This window comes from Copadichromis virginalis, linkage group LG1, assembly GCF_057382275.1.
Source record: "Copadichromis virginalis isolate Kocher_CV1m ecotype Utaka linkage group LG1, C_Virginalis_male_GT1.1, whole genome shotgun sequence".
Lineage (NCBI taxonomy): Eukaryota > Metazoa > Chordata > Actinopteri > Cichliformes > Cichlidae > Copadichromis > Copadichromis virginalis.
In genome coordinates this window covers 22,130,630-22,157,343 of record NC_140618.1, presented here as the reverse complement: position 1 = coordinate 22,157,343, position 26,714 = coordinate 22,130,630, and the positions used below count along the sequence as shown (strand labels likewise).

General features: G+C 41.7%; 1 protein-coding gene across 5 annotated transcripts in view; it reads left to right on the top strand.

Moving 5' to 3' along the window:
* sox6 (SRY-box transcription factor 6) overlaps nt 1–26,714 on the top strand; it is a 131,535-nt gene that overhangs the window by 81,425 nt on the left and 23,396 nt on the right. For 4 of the 5 annotated variants that reach the window (XM_085454795.1, XM_085454805.1, XM_085454822.1 and 1 more), the window contains 4 exons: nt 11,709–11,832; nt 16,585–16,664; nt 24,299–24,448; nt 26,469–26,646. In XM_085454795.1, the coding sequence (XP_085310921.1) occupies nt 11,709–11,832; nt 16,585–16,664; nt 24,299–24,448; nt 26,469–26,646 (532 nt within the window). The remainder of the gene's footprint in view (nt 1–11,708; nt 11,833–16,584; nt 16,665–24,298; nt 24,449–26,468; nt 26,647–26,714) is intronic. The other variant, XM_085454814.1, reaches the window with a different exon arrangement.

Below are 26,714 nucleotides of genomic sequence, written 5' to 3'. Positions count from 1 at the left end.
CTGTTCTACTTGCCCATCAGCCTCTCCTGGCTGCACTGGGCACGCACAACTCAAAAACAAGTCGCTCCCAAGACTTTAATAAGTTTCACTGTGTGCAACATTGTTTATCAGACAGCAAGTTATTTAGAGAAGAATATGTTCTCTGTCCTTAACCTATGGCCACTCCTCTCAAGTTGGAGTATCAGCAAGAGTAGATAAAAGAGAGTCAGGGGCAAGTTAGCGCAACGGTTTCTGCCACTCTGTTTTCATTAGTGCTGCCTCTTAAAAATGCCCTGGTCATTTTAATATACAACAGCTTTGACTTAATTATTTCTGTAAACAAGCTTCCATCCTGTACTGCGCAGGCCTTTAGCAAAGTGGTAAGCAGCGCTGAGGGATTGAGTTACTCTGCTGTTAGCATGGAGAGCATTAAACTTTATTGGAGACCCTCCTGCCATCAAAGTCCTTCTGTTTTGGCTCGAAGGAAAATGAAGAGAAAGCTTCTTGCTCAGGTCTTCTACTGATGATGTGACATTTGACACCGTAAAGGGTCCACACAATAAAACCGAGGGGACCGCAACTGGAGGCTGTTTCTGTTATCCGTGTGCTGTCAAGGACTTTTTTTTTGCATATAAATTTAAGTTGAATCAGAAGTAGGTAGTTATTAGGTTTAGTAAGCGAGGTTTGGTCCAAGGCAGCAAGTAGTTCAATCGAGTTCTTCTTTTGAATAGCCAACTCTCATTTTATCCTTTCTCATCATTCCAACAAGAGACGAAAAGAGATTTAGTCTTTGTCCCTCGGGATTAAAATGTCACTTGTTTTAAGATAGCAGATGTTTTGATTGAAGCGTTAGAGGCTTATCAAAAGTTAAAGCTCAAGGCTTTGTGTGTTTTTCCCTCAGCTTCTTTGTATTTTTCAGTTCATCCTCCTCGTTGAAATCGTCTTGGCACTAATTCAACCCTAGGGTTAGATTAACTCTTGAGTTGATTTAAGTTGAAAATCTGAAACCTCACCATTGCAAGACTCATGTGACACTTAAACATATATATATATATATTTATATATATATATATGAGCCATTTAACTCTGTTTCACTTTGTTTGTGGGAATGCATGAGAGGTAAAGACAAGGCATCATTCAGGATATAAAATTTTAAAAAGTATGAGACATGGAGCTTTAAGGCACTCAGGTGTTGTGCCATCCATAGCCAGACCATAAGAATAACTCCATGCACCTCACTGGGTAATAAGCCCAGTTCATGTTTTCCTCAAGGATGGGTCTGTTAAGATACAATCCCTGGTATGACTCTGTATGCAAGTAAATACACATATACATCCACAAAGGTGATAGTGTACAGTACACAGGCACACAGGGACCCACGCACTGATACACACATCAATGGAATAAATACTGGCAGAAAGGTCAGGGTGAACTTTATCTTCACAAACAGGCTGGAGAAAGCCGAGCTCCCCACATGAAACAGAGGGACACTTTTAATTCATAACATTTAATTTAATTTCCTTTTTTTAATCCATGAAAAACATCACAATATCATGACACTGTCATTTGTCATTGGCTGTGGCATTGATGTGCTAACTCTGAGGACACTGTGAGACCCAAGATCGGCAAGCTAACAGTTTCAATGTTGGCTGGCAAAAGTTCTTTTTTGCCCACATTTATATCTCACTCCATGAATGATCTATTCGTCAGCCAAGTTATTCAGTTTATCTCCCTTTGACCTATTCTTCTCTCCCGACATACGACCTAGCTATAAACTCTGACCTCGCTGAAAGTAAGCGCACATTTTTGGTCCATTTAACCTCATGTCCACAAACACGGCTTGCTGAAAATGAAAACCAGAGATTAAAAGAGAAAAGGCCAGTGTATTAGTGTCCACTGCACACTTCAAAGTCTTAGTGGCTTCCTCACATGTGTCTTTAATGGTGTCAAGAAACAGTGGGGGACACTACTAAAGGTTTCAAGATTAAAGAAGAAATTCAATAACACCAGCATTAATCCGCCAAGAATTTTACAAGGTGGACAATATAGAGATAGATTTTTGAAGATGAGACGGTGCATAACAGACTTGCAGGAAAACATGCAGTTTGATAGAAAAAGGTTCTGCATTAATTCTTCATAGAGTTCATATTTTAGCCAATGGCAGGGTTATTACTAACATATCTTTCCCAATCTTTTTGTCAGTGTATCACACACTGTAAAAGTATTGTTGTCGTTATTTTACAGGAAAAGACTTCAAAATAGGTTTAAAAAGGGTTTGAAAGAGTGCAGCTTCAGTTTTTTGACCCCTTTTCTTTCTAATGCTTTCTAATTCTTTAGTCTTACCACAAAAACAGAGGTGTTTAATGTCAGTTGACATAGTGTTACAAGTGAAAAAAAAAACTTTACAGTGATGTGTTTTATTCAGACGACACAGAACTCCCATATTTCTCATAGAAATCAGAAAAGTCACAGGAGGATCTCTGTACCTGTCCATCTGTACACAGTAGCTGAGGAGTCTGCACTCACATAATTTTCTCTTTCTTTTAGTTTGCACCTACAGATATCAACTCTGATAATCTAACTTTAAACAAACATCAAGCTTTATATTTAAAATAAAAAAGCAGTTTTTGTTTGTTTCGGGGGCTTTATTTCACATCTTCTGGAAATATCCATAATAGCTTAACAAATAAACTTTTCCTTAAGTGTCCGGTGCGGTTGCGGTTTGGCAGATGACTGACATCAAGCCTGACCCGCGGCTGTCATCAAGTCATTCTTTCAATTTCAAACGTTTTCAATCAAATCCAGCCTTTTCTTCTGGTTTAGCTTACTCGTAGATTTCTGCATTCTTGTTGTGATCCCCTTCCACTGTGATTCAGACGCAGCTTTTGATGGTTGGGGTCAGGGTCACGGTCCTGTTACAACACAAATCATCAAGCCAGTGCAAGGTCTTTGGCAGCATTTGGTAGTTTCCCACACATAATTGGCCTGCATTCAGTATTCCAGTCTTGACAAACCCCGCACGGATGAAGAATTAAATCTTTGTTTAGTGCTGCGCAAACAGTTATCTCACCAGATCTCGCACCAGATTTGATCAAATCATACTGGTCTCTGTAATAAATAGTCTTTTAGTACTTCTGTTTGGTCTACCTTTTTATCATAATGAAATGGAATATGCATCCGATCCTTTGCAATAATTTAATGCTGATTTCGTACCGCTACCAATTTAGAGGAACAAAAACCCAAAACTACAGTATAATGGTAAATATTTAAAATCAATCAGATGAGTTTAAATAAACACGGGGCCGTATGGTAATTGCTCGAAGATAATAGTGCTAATTTGTGTATTCTCTGATGCTTTTGTTGTCTCCCCGGCACAAATGATTTTCTCAGTGTGAGACTCTTATTAATGCACTGGCTGGGAAAAAAAGGAAGCACAAAAATAGACATTGTTAAAGAGAATGTGTAAGTCCCCCAATTAGCACAGCTAGACTGGAAGTGTTAGCATGATAATAAGAGAATAATAGAGCAGGGGAATGGTAATGTGTGTGTTTAAGTGTGGAAGTTTGCGCTGCTGTGTGCACTCGTGTCTGCATAGACTCTGTTCTTTCCCTGGTATTGAAGAGCTCTATGTTAGACTGCTAGTAGGATTATGTGGGGGCATTAACAGCCTAGTCAGACAAGCTTGGCTCTCACCCAGGGAGGCTCAGTCCAGCATGTTCATCCTCCATTTAAGGAGACTGTTAGCTGATGAAGATGTGCACATGCAAGGCTGAAGATAAAAGAAAGCGGTGACCCGACTCATTAGCCCCTGTGATTTAATATATTGACACTTGGATACAAATAATTCCATTTAGTGGACTCTATCGGCGAGGTAGGACGGATCAATTTAATTAGTTATGAAATGTGACTCCTTGTCAGGGAGCAGAAGAAATGCTGACGTTAAACAAAGTCACGTGCAATTTAAACAGTAAAGCCATCACGGCCCTGTTAAAACTTAATGATGCACAAAAAGGTGCAGCAGTGGCAGTGATGGTTCGCAAATGAAGCTGAGTGGCTGTGCAGTTAGTATGTAATGCATTTGTCTGTTGCTTTAGAATTTTATACATAGCTGCCTACAGTGCTTTAGAAGGTATGGGGTTTTCCCAGTCTCCTTTTTATCAGTTTAGTGTGAGTAATAGTAAACATGCTTACTCGACTGTATCGATTTAAAAAGATAAAGAATGTGGAATTAAAGTAAAGGAAGGATGGAAGGATCGGTACTAGGTAGCTTTCAGTTGTAACTTATACTACTTGTCCTGCATCTTTGCCAATGAGGTAAAAGTATAACATTAACAGATTAGTTACTGCTCTTTTGTGAAACTGTACATTGCACAAAGGAGCCATGCATTTGAGTAATTGGCCTTTTGTTTATTAGACACCTCAGCAGCTTAAGCAGCGATAATTTAAGAGGCTCCATATCAGAGGTGCTACCTGAAAGGCTGTCACGTGCGAACTCACACCTGAGGGTCTACTTAAAATTAGTCACCTGAGGGGTTTCCAAAGCAGCCGTGGGACAGGTTCATTTATAACACAAACGTCTCACTCTATCGGCTCTCTCTCAAAAGTGACAAGAATAATTTACACAACAGAGAAGATTGTCTGGCATACAGGTATGTGAATTTGCCTTTAAAATGAATCAGGGTGTTAAATAATCCAGATAGCTGAACATCTACACACACACTCACACACACAGATGATGAAAGGAGCGCTTTTACGTTAGGTCCGAATATCACAATAAAGCACCTGTTCGGAGCACCAGAAATCTTCCCTGGATCGTGGAAAAGCAGCTACACTTAACAACCATTGTACCCCAGCCCCCGAGAGGAAAAATATCAGTTAAGGGAGAACACATCCTCCAGTGTGATGCAGACTTAGTTTCCTCTCGCCCACCGCACCGACTGTGTTTTCTCTGCTAATGTTGTGCAAACTGTTTTGTCTTTGCGCTGGCTTTGCGTGGCCGTCATCCTCAGCAGTGGGCACTCTCACAGGGAGAAGGAGCTGCATTAATAGACTCTACTGTGTACAGGCAGCCGGCAGGAAGAAAGGGGCGCGTGTTTTCCTAGGGCAGGGGTGGCAAAGCAAAGCATTCAGCCCATGGCTAATTCAAAAAAGGAGCTTTTTGTTTTTGGGGTGGAGGAGAGTCCAAGCATTCCCCAACCAAACACAATGAATGAGCTATTTTGTCCATATATATATATTTTTTGAACATACATTTTTATTTTTGTTTGTTTTTGTAGAATTGGATTAACAAATTATGAATTTATTTTCTTAAATTATATCACTAGCTCTTTTTTTCATTTTATCAAACAGTTTGTTTTAGACACGTCACTGTACATAAGCTCTCTTGTTTTATCTTTTACAAAATTTAACGCTTTGTACTTCTCCATCATAATTTGAGGACGTTTGAAAGTGTCAGCGCGCTCGTGTGTCTAATAACGTTGCCCCTTCTGACAGGCCTCCTTTCTTCTGAACAACAGAATGGGCTCTGTTGTGTTCTGTGGCCCCAGCAGCTGGGAGGTAACAGGGAAGACAGAGCCTCAGTCTATGAAAGGAGGACAGGACAGAGGGGGAAACCCAGTCGTGGTGCGGACAATTCTATCACGCAAATTAGATGTGTTTCGAACTCAGACAAGAAACTATTTCTCATTAACTATATACCTCCAAAAGAGGTGTTTCCCTTTTATTTTAAATACATTTTAAAGAATTTTAGTGCCTCATGGTGAAATTCCCCACTTCCCCTGCAGTGTGCCCATGAAGCCAGCTGATATCCACTGGTCTTCAGACCCCAACTGAGGTAGTTAATTTGCTCCCTTTTCGGCACAGTGTACAGCTGTCAGTGTGCTGTCAGGTGATTTCTAATCACCTCTTTTTGGAGGAGGTAATCCACTAAATTAATGCGCCATGTTTAAAAAAATTTAAACACAGATAATGTATCAAAACAGAGAGATATAGCACAAACACTTCACACATAACCACTTAATTAAAAACCAGAATAAAATACCTTGAGGTTAGACCTTGACATCTAAATTCTATAACATCTTTTTTATTCATGCATGGCATATGTAATGGCATGATAATATGTGCTTTCTTTATCCTGTTTTTGTCTTCCTATTTTACCACTTTGCATCACACTTGGACTTTTATTTCCTTTTCAAAACATTTAATACTAAAGCTACACTGAATCTGAGTAGAGTGCACTGTGCAGAAACCCTGTAAATGCCAGGCACTGTATTTAAGCAAACAGTAGCCTGCAGTTTTATCCAGGATTCCAAGGATGTCAAGAGGAGCCATGATGAGGAGGAGGGCTAGAGTGGAGGGATTTGGGGTGGGATGTGTTAGGTGGGTCAGAGGGATGGACTACCCTGCTTTCAGCTCCCATCGACTTAATATAGACATATTGGAATGGCACTTTTCCAAGAAGGCTTGTTGTACTTTGTAAGGAATTAGTGGAACCATTGCTTATTCCCTCTGGATGGCCTGACCTCACTCTGGATTTTTACTTAGTGTAACACATGCAGAAATGAAGGATGTGTGTCGTCACACTCGAGCTTAAGCGAACAGTGCACACTTCATAGCCGGTGCTGTGCGTAAACAGCTCACAGAAAATAATGCAGCTTTTTTTATACTATGTCTGATTTTTGTAGAAAGGGGTGCTGTAAATGGTTTCAGAAGCAGGAAGGAAGTGAGGAGTCAAAGACAGACTCTTGAACAGGACAAAGGCCCTTTGTCGCTGACATGAAGCTCTCCAGGGTTTCCAGCGTTAATCTGGCCAAGCATGAATAATGTGGTAAAATGAAGACCTTCATTCAAAAGCAAAAGTCTGGAGCTCAAAGTCTTGTTCAAATCTATTGATCTATTTGTCTGATTATCGTTAGTTACAGACAAATCCAAACATCATCAGATCTGTGTTTGATTAATGTGCATGTCTCCCACGTAATGTAACTATTCAGTGTGCAGCAGAAAGTGACCAGCAGTAATCGAGTAACATCTGATTGTATTCAGCAGAAGTGCTTCCACTGAGTGATTTTCCTCCTGGCTGTGCTGCGGTACACTGTACACCCAGCAGGCTCTGTTCATACGCAGTGGCGGGTGTTAAACACATCCTGCTGTCTAGTGTCAGTTTACCGCGTGTGCTGCTGTTGGGATGTAGCCAGCTTACTCCCGATCACGTTCCCCTTAAATGAATCACAAAAGGTGATTCTACTAGCGAGCGTTTGGTGTGGAACTCAGTGGGGAGAAAGGTGGAAACAAAGTGTGAACTATCAGTTCTTATACCAACAGCTTACGTCTATCCTCCTTGGGTGAAATTACAGAACCTCTCCAAGAGAAAATGTGAAAACGAAGATTAGCGAGGGCTGACAACTACTAAAGTGATGAAGTAATTTTTATTTAAATGAGGTGACAGTGAAATGTGAACTCTCTTCAGGAAGATTACTGGTGACTGTGATCTTTTCACAGTGTGTGAGGTGTTTATTATAGTCTAAACTTTACAGAATTAAAAATCAAAGTCTTCAGATTTTTTCACCGACCTGTGGTTTTATTGTTGTCAGTCACTTTTTTATAAAATTACTTCTTGCAAGTCTCCTCATGACAAAAGTGTGCAGATTATATCGAAAACAAGGATCTGTATATGGCACAAGTGTTAAAAAGAGTGAAATGGTAATTAATCAGAATAGAATATTGAGGATCTCATAGGTCCTTTCAAGCTAATAACCGTGAGCTTTGGTGCTAGCAAGGTAGATGTTTGCCTTTTTTGCCCCTTTTGTATTTGAATCTTGGTAATACTGAATGATTCTGGCAGTAAAAACAAAAAAATTCTTACAGTTTCTTCAACATGGACCATTGTTGTCTACAGTGATTAGCAAACCTGAGCGTCAGTCAGTGCATGAAAGTGTAAGAGGGTTCAGACGGGATGCCAGCAGGGGTCTTGAGGCCTCACCGGTGCTTTGTGGAGGCTATAACAGACAGTGAGGAGCATGGGTGTTGACAGGGTCCCAAGTGAGTGCTGTAATGCGCTGTTCATCTCCATTTGCAGTGCGGTTTTTGAAGCCGCTTGCATGAGTGCTGTGGGTGGATGCTTTCTGGTGTACTAAAAAACACCACCGTTCACTGTTCTCCGTTTACCATCACCTTTGCCTAATGTAGCTCTGTGAAATGTGAAGCTTGTTTCTAATCACACTGCTTTTTTTATTTTTTAAATTAAAAGTGCATCTTTCATTTAAAATATGTGAAGTCTAATCTGTATTTCTGATGCTTCATAGGGATGCTAATTAACAAAACTGCTATAAAAAGGACTTTATCACGCATGCATTAGTGCAGTAATAAAGTGATCTTTGTGTGTGAGTGCATATTGCATGTGTTTTAAGTGCTCTGAGAAATAAAAGGAGCTCTTTTAACTCTACACTTTTTTTTTTTTACACCTTATGTATTTACACATCAGACATCTGAACCGTCTGCTTGCCCTCTGCAGTCTGACCACAGGATGTGCTGCTGCTTTGCGCCATTGTGGAGTTTACATGCTGTCTTATTAAACTTACTCTTAAAGGAATGATCTGTTAAAGTTGCAAAATAAGGAACCTGCAGCTTGAAAAGTGTGTGTGTGTGTGTTATATCATTTTAAAATTTAAATTCTTCCTTTAAAAAAATGAAAAAGAAAGCGCTCTCTTATAACATACAGTTTGGAATCGCACACACAGTAGATGCAAGTGAGTTCTATTTATCAAATACCAGCATCTCCTTGAGAGGGAAACAGATTGTGTACTGGGCTGCTACAGACTTCATCAGGTCATCTGAATTGATGATACATGTTGCAAGGGAGCCCGTTTCCCCCGGAAACCTCTGCTGGAGCGCATGCTGGCAGAGACGGGGGCCTCAGCCAAGTCTGTCTGACTGATCACTACAGATGCTCCTCTTCAAGTATTCCGAGTCAGATCCTTATTGCTGTGTCTTGAGGGACAAACAATAGCACCTGTTCCTCATAAGATAGCCCATTCATGTATCTTTAATGAAGCCTGGGGGCAGATGGTGTGAAATGACATTATCCAGTACTTAGCAGCGCTAAGACAAAGGAATAGCACTGCCAGCATAACAATGCTGCTGTATTTATGAGGGAAAGGGAGAAGGCTGTCTGAGCGCCCCACTCACATCTGCTCCACTTCATTCCCCCACTCCTCAAGATCATCTTGGCATTAGAAATATCCTGGGCTCTTCGCCCATGGATAGATGGACTTTCGGGTAACTCTTATAAAGTGGGCGGGATGATGGAGTTGTAGAAACAGAGCAGAGTGCAAGTTAAACATCCATGTTGATTTCCTTAAAGTATACTTTATTTTTCTGCCACGCTGCTTTAAACAGTCGATTCTAAAAATAAGGGACTCGTGAAAATATTATAATCTGCTAAGCCACTGTGCCAGCTGTTAATTGACAGCTCAGCTAACCTCCTCTATTTGTTGCCACCTTTAAGCCGCTCAGAATTTGATTTGCCTTTCTCTGACATTAGCCGCTGTAAATTAAACTTTAATGCATCGAGCTCATTACCGAAAATCACAACCATTCAACTTCATTGCATTTATTTCCCCTTCAACGCACAGTTCGGATCTGTCTTGCCTCAATGAACCTTGTATATTTGCCCCATATTTTAGAGTAATAATAGTAATAAAAGCTTATATCCCAGATGAAATTATATCATTTAGAGTTTATCATTTGCGTTTGCTGGAGAAATGCATACGTGTATCAAAAATGCTTGTGCTGATGTCTCTCATTATAGTGTGTGTATAAAGTGTGGATGGCCTGCATACGTCCCTTAAACAATTTTGCGGTATTATTTAATGTACTCAGAAAAAACACTTTAACTTTAAATTTAAAATGTGAAGTTAAAAAAATGAAGTGCTGATTTAAAACACCTTTAAACAACTGATGCATGTTAGCAAACTCCTGAAATATGAACTACCATGCAGCGCACTTAAAGGGACTTGAGGGAGCCCTTTTCTGCCCTGTGACTGCTGCACATTCAGCACCAGACTCCATCTGTTTTAACAGTCCAAATACACAGGCAGAGAAAAGCTGTGTGCCCCTGCCTGTCACTGGCCCCACCTCATGTTGTGACATTAATTATTGTGTTTTTCCATATGTTCCATACATGCAAGGCCAAGCTCGATCTTTCACTCGCTCAGCCTGGAAACTTGGAACACAAATCCCCATAAAGCAATGTTTTATTTAAGGACATTTGTCGCAGTCTCCTTGGCCATTTATTTTTTCTTCAGCAACAGCACATTTTACAAAATTACTTTTCTATTCTTTTATAATGCACTTTCTGCACTTGCACTTCCATAAACGCTCAGTAGGCATAAAATTCTTCTATTTATTTAGTTTTCAGTCTAGCTTTGCACCTCTGGACAGATCAATAAAGTTGTTTAAAGTAGGTTTAGCCTGCTAGCTCCGAGAGAACCTGGGTGCAACTGCTCCTGTAGAGGGTCTACAGGGGGAGCAACCCCGACTGAAAAGTGGAGATCATAGCAGAGCTCAGCCATAACACGGGACAGGTTGATTTCATGCCCCAATGCAGCGGCAGTAATTGCACCCAGGCCCGTTTTATTGCGAGTTGATTTTAAGGAGGGATGAATGGAGAAACATTCTGTAAAGTGTTTATTTTGGGGGATGACCTTTATTAACCCATTTCCAGGCAGGTTCCCCCGAGGTGATTTGGCTCAGCCCTAGATTAACCCTCACAGGCCCATGGTAGCCAGGCTGCGCCCTATCATGGAGTTTCAGGAAGCAGAGAGTGACAGTAAAATTGGACTTGCAGCATGTGTGCAAACCCCCACACAGCACTTTTGATACATAAGCTACTCACCCACTCTTGACACACAAATGCGGGGAGTTTGTACTGATATCCCCAGTAGGCGAGTCAGCAACAGGCTGCATGGTGAAGGTTAATATGTGAGTTGAACACAGACTGGGAAAGACATTAAGATGAAAAAGAACAAGCACTTTTCAATGGCCTGCAATTTTCACTCCTAAAAGCAGTGACATTAAATTTCTGGATGTCTTTAGCTTTTTCTAATATGAACAAATGATCATCCAGGATTCTGTTACAAGTTAAGCTTCCCTTGAGGTTTTTGTGTCGTCATGCATCTACACGCTGATCGGTTCTGGCACTGCATCTGCATCAGACGTTAAACAATCTTCTTGCAGAGTGTAACAGCTAGAAAGTTGGTTTACTACAGGTCTTTAATAAACATGGCATACTCATCAGTGAGTGCTACGGTTCTCTTTGACCTTAGGTTTTATTAAAACCAAGCACGCTGTACATCTTTGATATTCGGAGTTATCATTTTATAGATTTAATACTACTTTCAACACATATACTGCTTGCCACAGAATCCATACAAAACTATTGCGCCTCTCTGCTTTCCATCCTACAGCGCATGTCACTTACTCTAACTTATGCTGTAACAATGTGTGTATGCGGGCCTTTGATGTGCCGAGGTGAAATTGTGGTTTGGATTAAGAGCAGGCATAGCTCAGCCAGGTATTGTGTGAGCACACGAGGGCCGTCATTGCCGCAGAGACCCCTGTCAGCACGCGTTAGCAAGAGCTGTGATCTGGCCTCCCCCTTAGTGGGCTCTGTGTTTCTGTGTACTATGCCAGTGCTTAGGCCTCTCTCTGATCTCTGCTCCCTATCTGTTCAGCAGGTCCAGGGTCACATGCCTCCGCTCATGATCCCCATTTTTCCACACGACCAACGCACTCTAGCAGCAGCAGCTGCCGCCCAGCAAGGCTTTCTCTTCCCTCCAGGAATGTCTTATAAGCCAGGTACGCTTGCAAATTTAAGCCATTTTGGTCATATTGTCCTTCTTTTCTCCCTTGCTTGCTTTGTCTTCACCCCCTTTGTGCTTTTAACCACAACTATAATTTTCAGTCTGGAAGCTGTTAGACTTTAATGCTTCATTCACACTCTGGCTGCTGGCATGCTCTGCTGTGTCTGAACACAGATTTGAGAGCAACGCCTGGGAATGTTCTTGTCCATGTGGAACAATAGATATGGGTGGAAAAACAGAGGAATATAAACATGTCATCGGCATGAAAGTATCTTTCAGGAGTGCACTGGCTATAATAGTTTTTTTGTTTTCAAAGTATCTACTGTCAGAGATCCAAGAACATGGGAGACGAACCCTGCAAGAAGTGCTTTCCAAATCTATCGTAATAAAAAAGCAACTCCCCTGTTACAGTTTCACACAATTATACCCTGTTATAGTCAGATTAAGTCATTAAAACACAGTTAGGAGTTGGATAGTCTGTACATGATGCAAGAACAGGTTTTTCTGTACAATTACTGTTTGCGCTGCCTGTAACGGCATGCCTCACTTGCTTCCTTTGTATTATGGAAACATATTTTACACATTGTAAAGTTTTCCACGTTACAGTATGTACTTAGTCCCAGGGCAAGGTTATATATACATATATTTAAAAAAATGGTTGTTTTGTTACGCACATCATTTATTTAACAAAATTCAGCTGAATCTTGTCCACTGAAAAAGGTTTTCCCATTTTCACCCCAAGGCAAAAAAAGTGTTTTTATGTTGATGAAACCTTGAAAAAGAAAAGTCTTTGTCTGAAGAGGACTATAAACAGAAAACTGAGAAGAGTAAGAAGTCAGCAGGTTTGCAACACAACATTAAAAGGTGTGGTAGTGCAGTTAATGAATTAACTATAAAACCACAGGATGAAAAAGAAAGTCAGCTATTTTTGAACTATGGAGCCATGACAGCTTAAACAAAGTGCCTGAGGGGGAGTCTTTTACCAGTGTGCTTTTTGCAATAGGTTTGACACGGAAAATGTTTTAGTTCAAATAACAGGAGCTATTATGGAATCATGTTCAGGGGTCACCATGTGCACGGGTCTTGCATAATTCATGAGCTCATGAAGAAATAGCAAAGGAGGTCTGAAAATGACTCTTGTAGTCAGAAGAGGTATTTTCAAAGCCTTTATTAGTTCTTCCCTGTCCAACACAATATACACAATATATCCAGAGAGCACAATGTTATCATCACCACCTGCAGAGTGTACAGGATGCTTCTGTGTCCTTTCTCCATGAAGTGAGCGGTGAAGCATTTACTTCCAAGACTAAGGCACACTAATCTGATGTTATCATTATGAGACAGCTCCCAGGGACCACTGCTTATGACCCCCAAACCTGTGGTGCTCTCATGGCAACAGATTCATTTTGGCACCGTAGTGGTAAGTCATCACCCCGTCCACTGGCTGTGCTCAATGGCCTGGTGCTGCATGGTAGGCAGGCACAGTCATAGAGACACCAAGTCATCGCTTAAACAAATAGATATATAAGTTGGACTTCTTAGCCTGTTTGCACTGTTTACACAGACATGGCAGCATTCAGTCTGAGGTGCCTTTAATGGAGCTGGAGAATGACCCCATAGTCTTTAGTCTCTGCCAGTCGCCCTCATAGGTATCCTGCTGACAGTTGATAGTTTTCTCATGCTATCTTATTTTATTTTGTTTTATTAGTTGCCAGATTTAAACTATTCTGTCTTTGTAGTGTTTGTTTTTCAAGTCATTCAAACTGGATGTTTACTCTTTATGAGTAAGTTGTATGAAGAAGGATTCTTTTTATGTGTGCAGAGTGTGTGTTGCAGGTTCCATTGCTAGACTTAAAGATCTGCAGGGCCTCAATCAGGGATTACTCAAATCACAAAGATATTTCTTGGTATATTAAAATGTACTATATATTGCTACCTGAAGCCCCGTTGCTTTTGCTGGGTTTGGCATTGGGCTGCAATACTAAAAATGCAAAGACATTTAATTTTTATTAACAATATTTATTTGTGATCTTCTGCTTTTCACAATACAAACAAACCATGATAAAACACTGTATATACATATGCAATCTAAGAGAAAACAAAATATTCCTCTAATGTTTGAGAGCACGTCTCATGTCCAAACAGAGTTGCTGTCTTTTTCATTTTGGCAAAGTTAATGTGACTCAACTTCCAGTCAGGTTGTGCTATTATACAGTAATCTTGATTCTTGTTTCATACAAAGTGCAGATCCAAGGATTACTGCTTGAAATTCTTTGGAGGCACCAGCAAATGCACACCTCAGCTTGTATTTTGGGTTAAACTGCTGCTGCAACATTTTGGATTAGAAAAAACTTGTTTTTTTCCTGTTACTTTCAGTGTAGTTAAATCCAATGCCAACTGCAGAAGCTTGGTAAAACTCAAACGTGAGATTTTACTGGGGTACAGCAGATTAATGATGGGGCACATACCCCTGTGAAAAGGGTTCAAGCGATGCCTATGTTCCATTTTTTACTCGGCAACAGTTCATTTGTTCTCCTTCACATTGTTCACATTGTTCGGAAACCTAAAAATTGCAACATTGAACGTGAAGCTGGTTGACTAAGTGAGTTTCATTAATCACAACCTGAGTCATATAAAAATATACATAATCACTATCTGTAAGCACTTAATTGGAAGCATCCTGGAGCACTTTGTCTGGACTGGCACAACAGCAATACAAAAGCATCCCCTGTCATTTTTGCCCCCATAAAAGCCTGATTTCTGTACTGTGTCATTTCTGTGGGTCATTTCTGTACTGTTAGTGTTAACATCACGTGAGACAACGATAAATACTATTAGATAAGTTACTTTTTAGATTTAAGGCATATATTTTTGCGTGTCACAGACAAAATGACAAACCAGCTCCCAAAAATTGCAACAAAGTCACTTGTAAATGTAGCTCAGCTAGTCACTGTTCAGAACAGCTATGCTATAAATGACAATGCAATGTGGGATCTTTGTGTCTCTCCTACGATGCTCTCAAATCTAAACAACGAAGTGCTTTACTTGTTTCAAGTTAAAGGAAACTTAAAAGCTGGTGAAAAAAGATGATCAGGTTTGACAGTTGCAGTCATTCATTCATAATTTGATCTACCCTAAGAAAGGTTTCAGCTACATCTGTCAACCCTCAGGAGATCTACGACTTATTTCTTGGCACCACATGAGGGGGGAAATATAGCCTGTTGTGACTATGGCGTCATCAATACGACCCCCCAACCCCTCTTAGTGTTTAGAATCCAGGCTCTCAACAGCAAAGCAACAAGGACCCTTTTTTTTTTCTTTTTTACAAAGGAAGTAAAACATTTTAAATGCTTTTCCTTTTCGTTACGAGGGGTGCTAACCTGCAGGAGTTTACATTCTGTTGGAGTCTGGTGCCTAGACACAGACTTTGATGACCCAAGTCCCAGACTTTGGAGTCTCAAGATCCCTCAGCAGTCGTCGTGCAGCACATGACCCTCCCCAGGTTTCACATGACATCTAAAGACATTCAGCCATTTATTATCCCCCAAACCCTACGTCACAGACAGCAAATGAGACAGGGAGAAAAGTGAGACCAAAAAAAGGAGGTGTGTAGAAATAACCACAGCCCCCCCCCCCCTACATCCAACTTAGCACTATTTGAAACCACTTCTGCTATGTGATTTTATTTGCTACTAAATGGGGATTGGATTTCCATGGCCTGTATCACATTGTGCTGTGCTGTACAAGATTGCAAAGTGAGGCGGGCGGACGAGGGCAAAGTGAAAGAGAAGGTGTATACATTTGCCTTGTCTGTGGCTTAATGGCTCCATATGTTTGTGAAGAGAAGTGACAGCCAGAAGTGGGGTCTGAGCGAAGGCCAACTACCCCTCCCTGCTCTCGCAGTGCACGCCATCACCCCTCCTTCAGATTCATGCCTCAAACCTACCTCTCCCGTCTATGAATGCTGTGCTGCCCAGTCTCACTGGGGATGTTCTCTCCGTCTCAACACACAAGGTTGACCGTGTAAAGGCTTCTGCAACCCTATGGATATCACTCACGCTGCAGCCATTTTTATATCCCTGTGTAACAAATGTGCTGATGGTGGGCCAACAGTAATGAATACTGCTGCTATTTGGAGATTATTTCCTCCTTGCTTGATCACAGTGGCATATGAGATAAGAATGTGGTTTTTTTTAACCAGTGTTATTGTGACAGCACACTTGTTCTAACCAGTTTGCATACAAGTGCTTCCACTCTGTTGCCAAAGCTATCACTCAGAAACAAACAATGTGGCACTGAACAATAACCAGACAAGTCTACAGCTGTATGAATTGCCTGAGAGAACATACTGGTCTTTTACAAAAGCACTAACTGAATACCAAGGGAGATATTTAGCATCTAATCAGAACACAAACACACGCACACTCAAGCACACCTTTAAAGAATCCCCACCTTGTTTAACAGTGTCTTATTTACTGTTGTCAGGGGATTTGTAGTGCACAGGTGGAGTAAAAAGGGAATGGTGTGGAACTTTCGTAAGTAATTCTGCTCTTGTTAAACCCCCGTAGGCTTTTTGTTAATGCAGATGTTTGGGCTTGAAGCCGAGCGTTCGTTGCTGTTCACCACATTTCTGTGGCAAAAGTAGTGGAGGGCCCAGAATCCGTGTTGGCACTTGCCTGGTCGCTGTGGGCCGGCTCATTGTCTGAACCTGTATGCATTGTTGTCTCTTTCTTTCTGTCTCTGACAGGTGATAACTACCCGGTGCAGTTCATTCCATCCTCAGTGGCAGCTGCAGCAGCGTCAGGACTCAGCCCCCTCCAGCTTCAGGTATGTACAGTACTATGACAAAGAATGTTAGCGACGCTCGCCAAGCTCAGGGCAGAAAGGATGGCTAAGCAGCTGTACACTAAGTAATGAGGCGCACACTAAATAATCCTGGAGGCCCCAAGCTCACGCTCGCTTATCACCTTACGTATGTAATTCATCCCATATGATAGAGGTTTCATCCCCACCAGCTCAGCCAGAGAGTTAGGAAGATAATAGTTATTAGAGAGAATGAAAATCACTTTGGTTGCATTAATCACCCACCAGTGAATTTATCGGAAGACAACAGGCTGCAAAAAAAATCTCTTTCCTAATGCTTTCATCTAGAAAACGACTGTGCTATTTACAGTTTATCTCTTTGTAGAAAACAGCTAAGAAAATTATTAAAATTAGTCTAATAAAAAAATGTGTGAGAAGAGGATTCGAGCAACGAGAAATGTTGAGAGAGGCTGTGAGCCCTACGGGCTGCTCCAGGACTTCTCTCACTCAGCGTTTAAGAGCTAAACCTAGGTCAGGGCTTAACCTGAGGCCATAATGTTTAATGTAGATAATTATCTGTGTTCTATTATTCAACTTATCGCTATTATAAATAGTAATAAATATAAATAGCTAATGAGAAATTTTAAATAATTACTTCCCCCCCCCCCCCAACTTTTCACTGATTTTTATTTCCATTAAAAAAAACAAAACCAATGGAAATCTGAACATTGCTGATTGTTGCTTCTCTAATTATGATTTTTCTTAGTAGTTCTGAGTAATTGTAGAATTTCTGTCTGGAAATCTTAGTTGTAGTTCTTTGGAAACAAAAGCAGCAAACAAAGAATATAAAAGTATCCTACCCAGCATATGGTTAAGTGGCCACTGCTGCTTTATCAACAACACCAGTAAGTTATTTTACAGCTACAGAATGTGATGCTAAACAGCAGAAAGAAGTAAACCACGAGTGAAAAGCTAAGCTCAAGACTAAGGGGAGACTCTTTGCACACTGATATATGTGGCATTTGTCCTTCAGAAGCTACCACTGTCAGTGTTAACGAGCCTTGGCAAGTTCGAACAATGCACGCAGCTGGCTCTGAAGAGCCGTGCGTCATTATGCATCCAGGAGAAGAGCTATCAGAAGCATGTAAGGTGTTAAATGAGTCTGTTCATGTTTGAGGATGCGTGTCTGTGAGTGTAAAAGATGGAAGCTGCTTTTCTGAATATCTTTCTGGAGTACATATGCGTGGCTTTGTGTGTCATAGTGAAGTTTATTGGAAAGGAGTGTCAGTTCAGACAGGCATACTCAGCCTATTTATAGGGGTGTATGAGGTCAGATGAAACAGTCGTATATCTGAAGGTTGGGGTAAGAACGGGAGACGGGTCTAGAGTCATTAATTCTGACTATGTATCTAACCCTGGGAATGGGCAAAAACAGTGCCTCCAAGACCATGACTTGGCTGACCTTTACAGAACACAGTAAACAAAAAGAGGTGCATTTTCCATTAATTGAAGTCTGTCAGCCTGTCACATATTCCGCCTGCTGGCTGCTATTTACCCTGCATAGAGATTCCCCTTAAAACAGTAAGGCTAATCAAACATGCCCTTTTCTGCATAGCTGGGATCAACAAACCATGTGACTGCCACCACTTCCTCTACAAAGCGCTGGGAGCCTGGTATGATTAAAACCATCATCTCAACCCAGTCATGGAATTAAGTTGGAGTTGTTTCCTCTCTTTTCAAACCAATAATACCACCAGCAACTTCCTTCATCGAAATTAAACTACTGAAAAGTGTCCTTAAATAAATGCCTGTTTGTGACAGAAGGGACCAATGTGTAGAAAGGAAACACACTTTCTCTTGAAATGAATGCCATCTTAATACCAGCGCCACTTGATATTTTTGAAAGTTTATAAATCATCCAGCGCAATTCTCCATTAACTTCATTAAATTGTCCTGAAATGTTCTAATTCCCACCCCCAAACCTATTGTTTATCTTCATTGTGCACGCGGTCACATGAACACACGCAGATACAACATCCCACACACATATGGTTGAATAGGCTGCCCCCCTCAATTAAAATATCTCTTCCTGTCAGCTGAATGGCAAGGTATAATTTTCACCAATTTACTCGATTTCGACTGTGCAATATATGAACCTTAAAAAATTATCTTATTGGTAGAATTAATTCCCACAATGCTGCAGAGGTAATGTGATCAGCCATCCAGCCAAAGAGGCTAGCCGCTCCGTCAGTCTTAATGTTGGCCACGAAGCCTCTTCACAATCTTCTCTGTCATAACAGTCTGGGATCTTCCCCCATTCCCCGCCCTTTCTCGCCAAGAGAAGAAAACCCAACAAGGTAACAAAGGCTTCGAGCTGATGGATGTAAATGAATCTTGCAGGATGCGTTTGAGTGTTGGGAGACTGTAATTTGCTTGTCAATACAGGGTGGTAGCATCACTCTGGTGGCTGGCAGTCTGCAAGTGGCTGTCACCAGGCATTGCTGTACCACAGGGCAATTTCACTCAATGTTTTCCTGACAGATTGGCTCTGGTCCGCAACTCACAGGAGAGGAGACGGGTAAACTATCCCAGCGCGACATGCCCCTCTTCATTAGTGCCCACACAGAGGCGGGATGAGCCTAGGACCAGCAGGAAACAATGGCTCCATCCCTGCCTGTCCCTCACTGATTACAACTGACATGTCTCACCTAACAGAGGAAATTGTGCTGAGATTGTAACCCAATCTCTCCGGACACCTACTATATTCAATTGAGTGAAGATACAAGAAGGGAATTTCCCTAATTCCACAAAAGAATTTTCTATTTGGGATAGCATTTAATTTGCTGTTTGTACATTATTCCTTGCCAACTGAAAAAAACTATTTACTTAAGGAAAATGTGACCCTAATGCATATCGCCCGTCTTCATGAACCGCTGAACAGTTGAAAAACCTTCGAGAAAGCCCTGTTTTTACCACTGGAAGCAGACTTTGGAGTTCAAGCCGTTTTACAGAAAGCATTACTGTAGAAGACAAAACATCTGGGTTCTCTGTATGTAGTGTCACCGCTGGACAAAATAAAAAAGAAACCCTCTGCGTTTACTCAGTCAAAGGTCCATTTTCTCTCTCCTGCTGTCTCATTCTTAAACCTCTTAAACCACCACAAAGTGTCTTAGTTTAAGTATTTCTCTTTCAATTACCCCATGCTATTTTTTGTGTTTCTCTTGGCTTTTTTTCCCCTATGAATTGTCCTGGCGCATGACATCCTCATGCTTTACATTAAAGGAAGCGGAGCTGCTAGAAATAAGACTTTTGCCGCATTTGCAACGGCATCTCTCCAGGGCCACGATAAACCTGGGCCCAGCCTCAGCTCATGCTCCCACTGTAAAGATGAAAAGAAGCCCATATGCTTAGCAACAACCCGGACCAGATCTCGAGCCGACAGACACATCTAAAGGAGTACTCACAGGCTTAGATGACTGGTGCGATAAGAAAGAGTGTTACACAATCAGGTACAAACAGGAAGAAAGTGGGAGAGCAGCAAACCCCGCATTATCTTTTGTTTGGATGTAAATGCTTGTGTAGTACAGATGTGAAGAAATGGCTTCTATCATTAACAAGTGAAGCACTTTTGACTTTGAAAGAGAGGGAGAGAGGAGGAGAGGGGGTAGAGAACAGACATACTGTAGAGAGCAGCTGTTTTTGTGTTTATGAGCAAAGGAGCTTGGTCTTTGAAGGTAACCCAGAGCAGTGCAGCAATGCTGGAGTGTGTGTGGAAGGCTGGCTAATAGGAAGGCTAGGTGAGCAGCTGGATAGAGGCAGTGGTGAACAGAGGGACAGATGGACAGATAGAGTTGATAATGCAGTGAGCAGCAGTGAATGGGAGGGTTGGCTCTGGGGCCCCTGGGCGTGGAGTATCCACACTCACGCCTACACAAGACAGTCTGCGATTGTGTGCATATATACAAGTTAGAAACTGAGAGAAGGACTGGACTGTCTACTCAGTAGTTGTGTGATAGAGAATCCGAGAAAGGCAGTGGGAGGGAAGGAGGGGTGAGAGCAGAGCAGGTTGGGTGCCAGCAGATGAGACAGATGTTGAGCCATACTGGAAAGCATCGGCACAGTGCACCAGGACGCCTTCCTCCACTCTTGACATCTGGGCTTAGCCTGGGTCAAGGCTGCATGGTCGCCCTGGGCAATGAGCCTGTACAAGCCTTGTGGCAAACTGGGCTGGCGCTGTGCTGCCTTTTAAATGGTGTGGTGCACTGAAGCACAGTTAATGCCCTCATATCCAGTCCAGTGCTCAGTGCCCAGGCCAGACAGAGGTGAATGAGACATTGACATAGAGACGCACTCGCACACAAAGAGATGAGAGTGTGTTTAGGAAACCGTGGCTATTAGACAGTGTTTAGACAATGTAAAAGAAGATGCTGGTATATAAAATTGCAATGGCTTAAAAGCAGTTTCCCTATTTAATATATTCAAAAGCCACAGTTGGAAATGTGCAATGCACCGTCATTGCTGGCAGCAAAGAATCTGACAAATATCTGCCACTATATTTTCCACCACATATTGCCACGCTACAACTCATGTCTTTCTTTAAAAAAAGAAAAAAGAAAGACGCACATTTGTTTTTCATCAATTTCTCATTAAAAGACAAGGCTTACACTCCTGTGTTTCCAGCAGGAAAAACATTCACTCCATAATTGATTATATTGTGTACTGAGCTATCAGCTTTGTTATTTCACTAAACAAATACAGGGCTGCCCGCCCTGATTGCATATCATACTTTTGAGATGTCTAACATCATCAGCAGAGTGTGTAATCTCAGTTTAATGTCACAGGCAGAAAAGTGAACCTCCCCGTTTAACCTCTGCTGCCTCCAGAGGGCTCGTTTTTAATTACCAGAGGCTAACAAGCTGACCTAGGGCGTGTTGTGCTCACTTTGAATCTATGCTTGCTGAGATCTGCTCTGCTCTACTGGGAAATGAGGAATGATGGGGTCAGACGAAGGATATTAGGTTATGTGTTTGCCTTCTGATTTATATGTCCTGTTTTTGTTTTACTTTTTATATTATTTTGTATTGTGATTGCCATACATGTACACTTTTAATGGGACTGGCATGTTTTTCATAGAGAACATAAAATAGAATATTTATCTCTTGCCAGTTCCTAAAAACCCCTGATTGTAATCCCATTAGCTAACATATTCATTTTGATGTTTACATTTGCAAACTGTAGCTCAGCGTGCTGCTTGTTTTTCATGGAAATAAAAAGTGTTAAGAATATTGAGGGTCCTGATATTTTTAAAAGGTTTGACTGCTCCCTCTGTACTCCAGTGTTGGAACACTGACTTTCAGCTTGACCCTCATTACCATGAACCTCTCTCTACGCCACCTGGCAAGCAGTTGTGAAGAAGGGGTTATTAGATGTGAGAGCGTCAACTGAGGGAAACAGGCAGATGTGTTCAGCTCAGGGAGACCAGCTTTGGCAGGATACGTCAACTTTCTGACACCGGAGTGATTGTTGTCTCCAATTGAAATACAAAGCCAAAAACATCTATAAACCCTACCAGACTTAATACTGAAAAATACTCACTGAACACTGACATTTTTCCAGTTTCTTCTTGTACACTGTATAGCAACTTAACAGATTTGACTTTCCCCTTGATTGTATTTATTGTTCTTTGGTTCATGGAGGGTTCCTGCTCGGGCTTAAGAGTAGCCGTTGCTTCTCACCCTGTGGCATTGACCTGCTAATCAGTACTAGCATCCTGACTGTGTGCAATTTGAGGCAAAGTCTAATTATGTTCTTTTTCCGGGACAATAAAATTCTTCCCACACAAGGTCAGGGGCATGCCCATCGACAGGCCTGTTAGCAAACATCTGTCCAACAGACTCTTCGACTTAGGCTTGCATGTAGCCTAGAGTGATAGGCAGTGAATTGAGAATATGTTCTTTCTGTCCACTATTTCTTTCTCTCTCTGTCGCTAACCCCACCATCCATCTCACCTCACCTCACCTCACACAGATACACATACGCCGACACAAAGAGTGCCCTTAACAGTGACATTAACTAAGTCTAGCTCAGATGAGAAGAAAATAGAGTTAGGCCCACTCCTGTGTCCGATCCTTTCCGAGACAAAAGACTGTTTGTGAGGGAAGGTGGAGGCAGTGCTATCATTGTGGGAACATAATCAGTCTGTCATTTCCGCTGCCCATGTGCTGTTGTTATCCCTAGGTCCCCTGGAAGAATGGACCTTTTGTACTGCCGCTTATGTGGCAGCGATAAAGTTTCTTACAGGAGCACATATGTGTTTATATCTGCAGATATGTGCATGGACATAAAGTGCTTTATTTGGTCTAAGTCTTCATTTAAACTGCCAAAGGTGAGGACAACAGGGCCGGGTTGCCTTTTCTCATCCAGACAAATGTGTTCTGTGTTCGGCCAAGCAAACCAGGAAATGAGACAAGGTTTGTTGATTGGCCAGTGGAAGCGAAATTAGATTCTCTCTGACAGCACCGTCTGACTGCATAACACAACAAACCATAAGGTTTAGCTAGTCTGAGGATAGCAAGGCAGCAGGGGAGTTAAGGGCTGCTATTTGTCTGATGAAGTGAGGGCTAAGGCTACGTGGAGTAACACATTTTCTCAGACAGTAGCTCTATTTTACAGACCCCTGCCATTTGCAGCAGGAGACAAAACCCAATTTCATCACTTACCTGGTGGCCAATCAAAACACACCTCCAACTGAAAGAAGCCTCCAGTGGGAGTGCTGGATCTGCAGACACACAGAAAAGGCATGAAAATGATCATTTGATTTACAGTTAAATATTATAAATTTTGATATCAAATCAAGAGATAAAAATAGACAAGTTGATTTTAAGATACCGAGCCATAACTTATAAATTACCCTCCAAAATGTGATGCATTTGACTCACGCTGCCTTTTTATGCATCCAATCCCTAATATCAGTGTATTTAACCACCAGTTCAAATATTTGCCACATTATCAACCTCTTAAATTGAGCCTTCAAAGTTCAACTCTATCTGAGGCAATGTTTTACCATTTGCACCATGCTCTTGGGTAATAATGTCACCAGCAGCTGAAAACCTTACTGAATGAACACCAAGAAATATAAAGTGATTGCATCAGTGTTCTCTGTAAAGATTTCTAATCTTTTATAATGTGTGTTTTTAACATTTTCTGTGATGGCAATTCAACTGCGGTTGGTTGTGGAACGGGGCCGTCTCACATTGCTGTGTACAGACAAAACACAGACCAGAAACTTCAATTGCAAGTTGTGTAGAACTAGAGAAACGAGAGATCTTTGCTAACACACTTGCATCCATTCGGCAAACTTTTCTCTGTGATGAGTGGAAAATAGGGGCTCCAAGTATTTGAATGAAAGCCATCTCTGTGTGGTTTTTAAGACTGCTGTCTCTCTCTGGGTTCAGCCTTTGAAATACAGTTAAGACCTTTGATGGAGGTTCTCTGCCAGCCTCATGGAAAGAGAGGAAAGACGTAAAAGAGAGAGGGGAGATGAAGGCAGACAGAGAAGCAGAGAGAGTTCTAGGGAGAGGAAAAGACAGAATATAAAACTTTGAATGTTTGCTGGATTTGGATGTTAACGCCTTGCGGGTTTCTCCACCTCTCTACAGCAACTGTATGCTGCCCAGCTTGCCAGCATGCAGGTCTCTCCCGGAGCCAAGATGCCTCCACTCCCCCAGCCACTCACGGCTAGTGGGCCCATTTCTCCGTCATCTCTGAAGAATGACAAGAGTTCCTCCAGCCCCATCACTCAAGTCAAGGTACAACCCTCGACTACTTCAACCAGCCCACCCACCAACCCAGGCCTTGAGTGGTACTTGACCTAGCCTAGCCTATTTGGTGTTGTCTGAGTAAACTAGCATCTACAATGTTCAGTACTTCAGTATTACACCCGGCCGTTGGTGAGCCCAACCTCTAACAGACCATCAATCTCTGGGGCTTTAACAAGGCCCTCTCTCTCTTAACCAGAACTCTGTGGAAATGGTTGCTATAGCTGTGGCAGCTTCAAGCCAGTAATTTGTGGAACACGTGTTTTTTTTTCTTTCTTTTTCACAATGAAAAGGCTTTTCTTTTTTTGTAACTAAAATGGAATAAATCTCTTACCACGGTGCTATACAACTACTGAGTAGGACTGACAATTTTTTTCCCTTGTAAACAAACTAGGATGTGCTTTCTGCTGCTGTATGGCACGGCTCCACCAGACCTCCATGCAAAGGAAAGGCCGCATACATCATTCCCGCTCATTAAGGCCATAATCAGAAACATACGCCCATTTGAAGTAGTTTAGTTTAATAATATCACAATGGAGAAAAACCATAAATCATGCCTTCAAATAGTAGGAAAGCACTCCAGCTTTTTGTTCGTGTGCTTGCGCTCACACACAGCCAAAAACACACACCCATTCAGGTCCTCTGCCTCCAGGAATATCCATCAATCTGGCTCAAGTATATGGATGTCAAGTAGGGCAATGTTAATACAAGGCTAATTCTAGTCCAAATATTACCAATTATGCCAAAATTAAGGACTTCAGATGACATGAATTATTCATAAATAAATGGATGGCAAACGTATACTGGCATCATCCCATCCCCATCCACAGTCCAGTGGAATCGGATTGCCTTCAGTTTTGTTTGTCTGTTTTCAGCTTCACTGCATGACAAACTGTTATTGGCACAGCAATAACAAGGCCTTGGGGCAGTCTATGGTAGAGCCATATGTTTGGACAAGGAGACACTTGGGCTTTGAAAAATACTGTTAATGACAGCATGAGCCCTAATCTGATTTTAAAAACTGATGTGTACATCCATGCGACTTATCTTGAGCGGTGTGACATTTTTCTTGTGGCATCTTTGAATTATTCCCATTTACAATCATTCAGCATTTGATTGTATTTAAGAGAATCTAATATACACATTGTTTCATGGTTTTTGCCCAGTTTTAGCTTACAGAGCAGTTTGTTAGTCATAATCAAATATTTAACTGTATAAATAATATTTTTATTCAAATTATACATAGAGCATAAAAAGTGCGAGTACTTTAATATGTCATTATTAAATACCTGGCCTCTTCGGGTACCCGTAGATAAAGCATTTTTGTTCTCAAATGTCCTGTATAAAATGCATTTGTCATCTTATATCAGTAACTGGTCTTCAAGGCCACAACCAGCACAAAAATACAGCACCAAGAAAATCTGTGCTCCCTGACCTCATCTCAGAACCACACTGCACATCATATTTTTTAGGAATAGGCATATCAAAGCTTACGATAAAACCAAGTATGCACAAATGAGGAATGAAATTAGAAAACAAGTTAATGAAGTAGATAATGTAAGTCGACATCTGATGAATGGAACAGCTGTCTTTGATCATTGGCACCGCTGTTATCTGGTCATTATTTATTCTTCGAACCAGAGTGCAGACACAGAGAGCAGGGAGGAGGAGAGGGAGAACAGATGAAGATGTACAGAGAGACAGAATCTGCTTTAATTAGTGTGAACAAAGGCGCTGGGCAACTGTGAGGAAGCTCACAGTGGCGCAGCTCCTAAGAAAGGATGGATGAGAGGGGATGGTAGGAGAGGGGAAGACGAGAAGAGAGGAGAGGGGAAAAAGCAAAATGAGGGAGGAATCAGGGAGGAGGTGTAGGTCACAATAGGGATTCTGTAATTAACCAGAAACAGAGGAGAGCTGTGCTGTCTGGAAACCCGGAGCTCCTCCAAACGGAGGAGGTGGGGGCACCCATTAACATCTGTCTTCTTTCATACTCCTATCTCTTCTGCTGTAGGAGGAGGGAACACAGCCCCTCAACCTGTCTGCTCGGCCAAAGACGACAGAACTGATCAAGTCTCCTACGTCCCCGACACAAAATCTGTTCCCCGGCAGTAAAAGCAGCCCTAACAGCTTCATGAGCAAGGGGGGTACCCCCAGCCCACTTGGAGGTCTGGGCCGGGGATCTTCTCTGGGTAAGACGTCAAAGTGTTTCCACTTGACAAACACAGATTTACTCTGTTCAAACATACACCTACGCTAT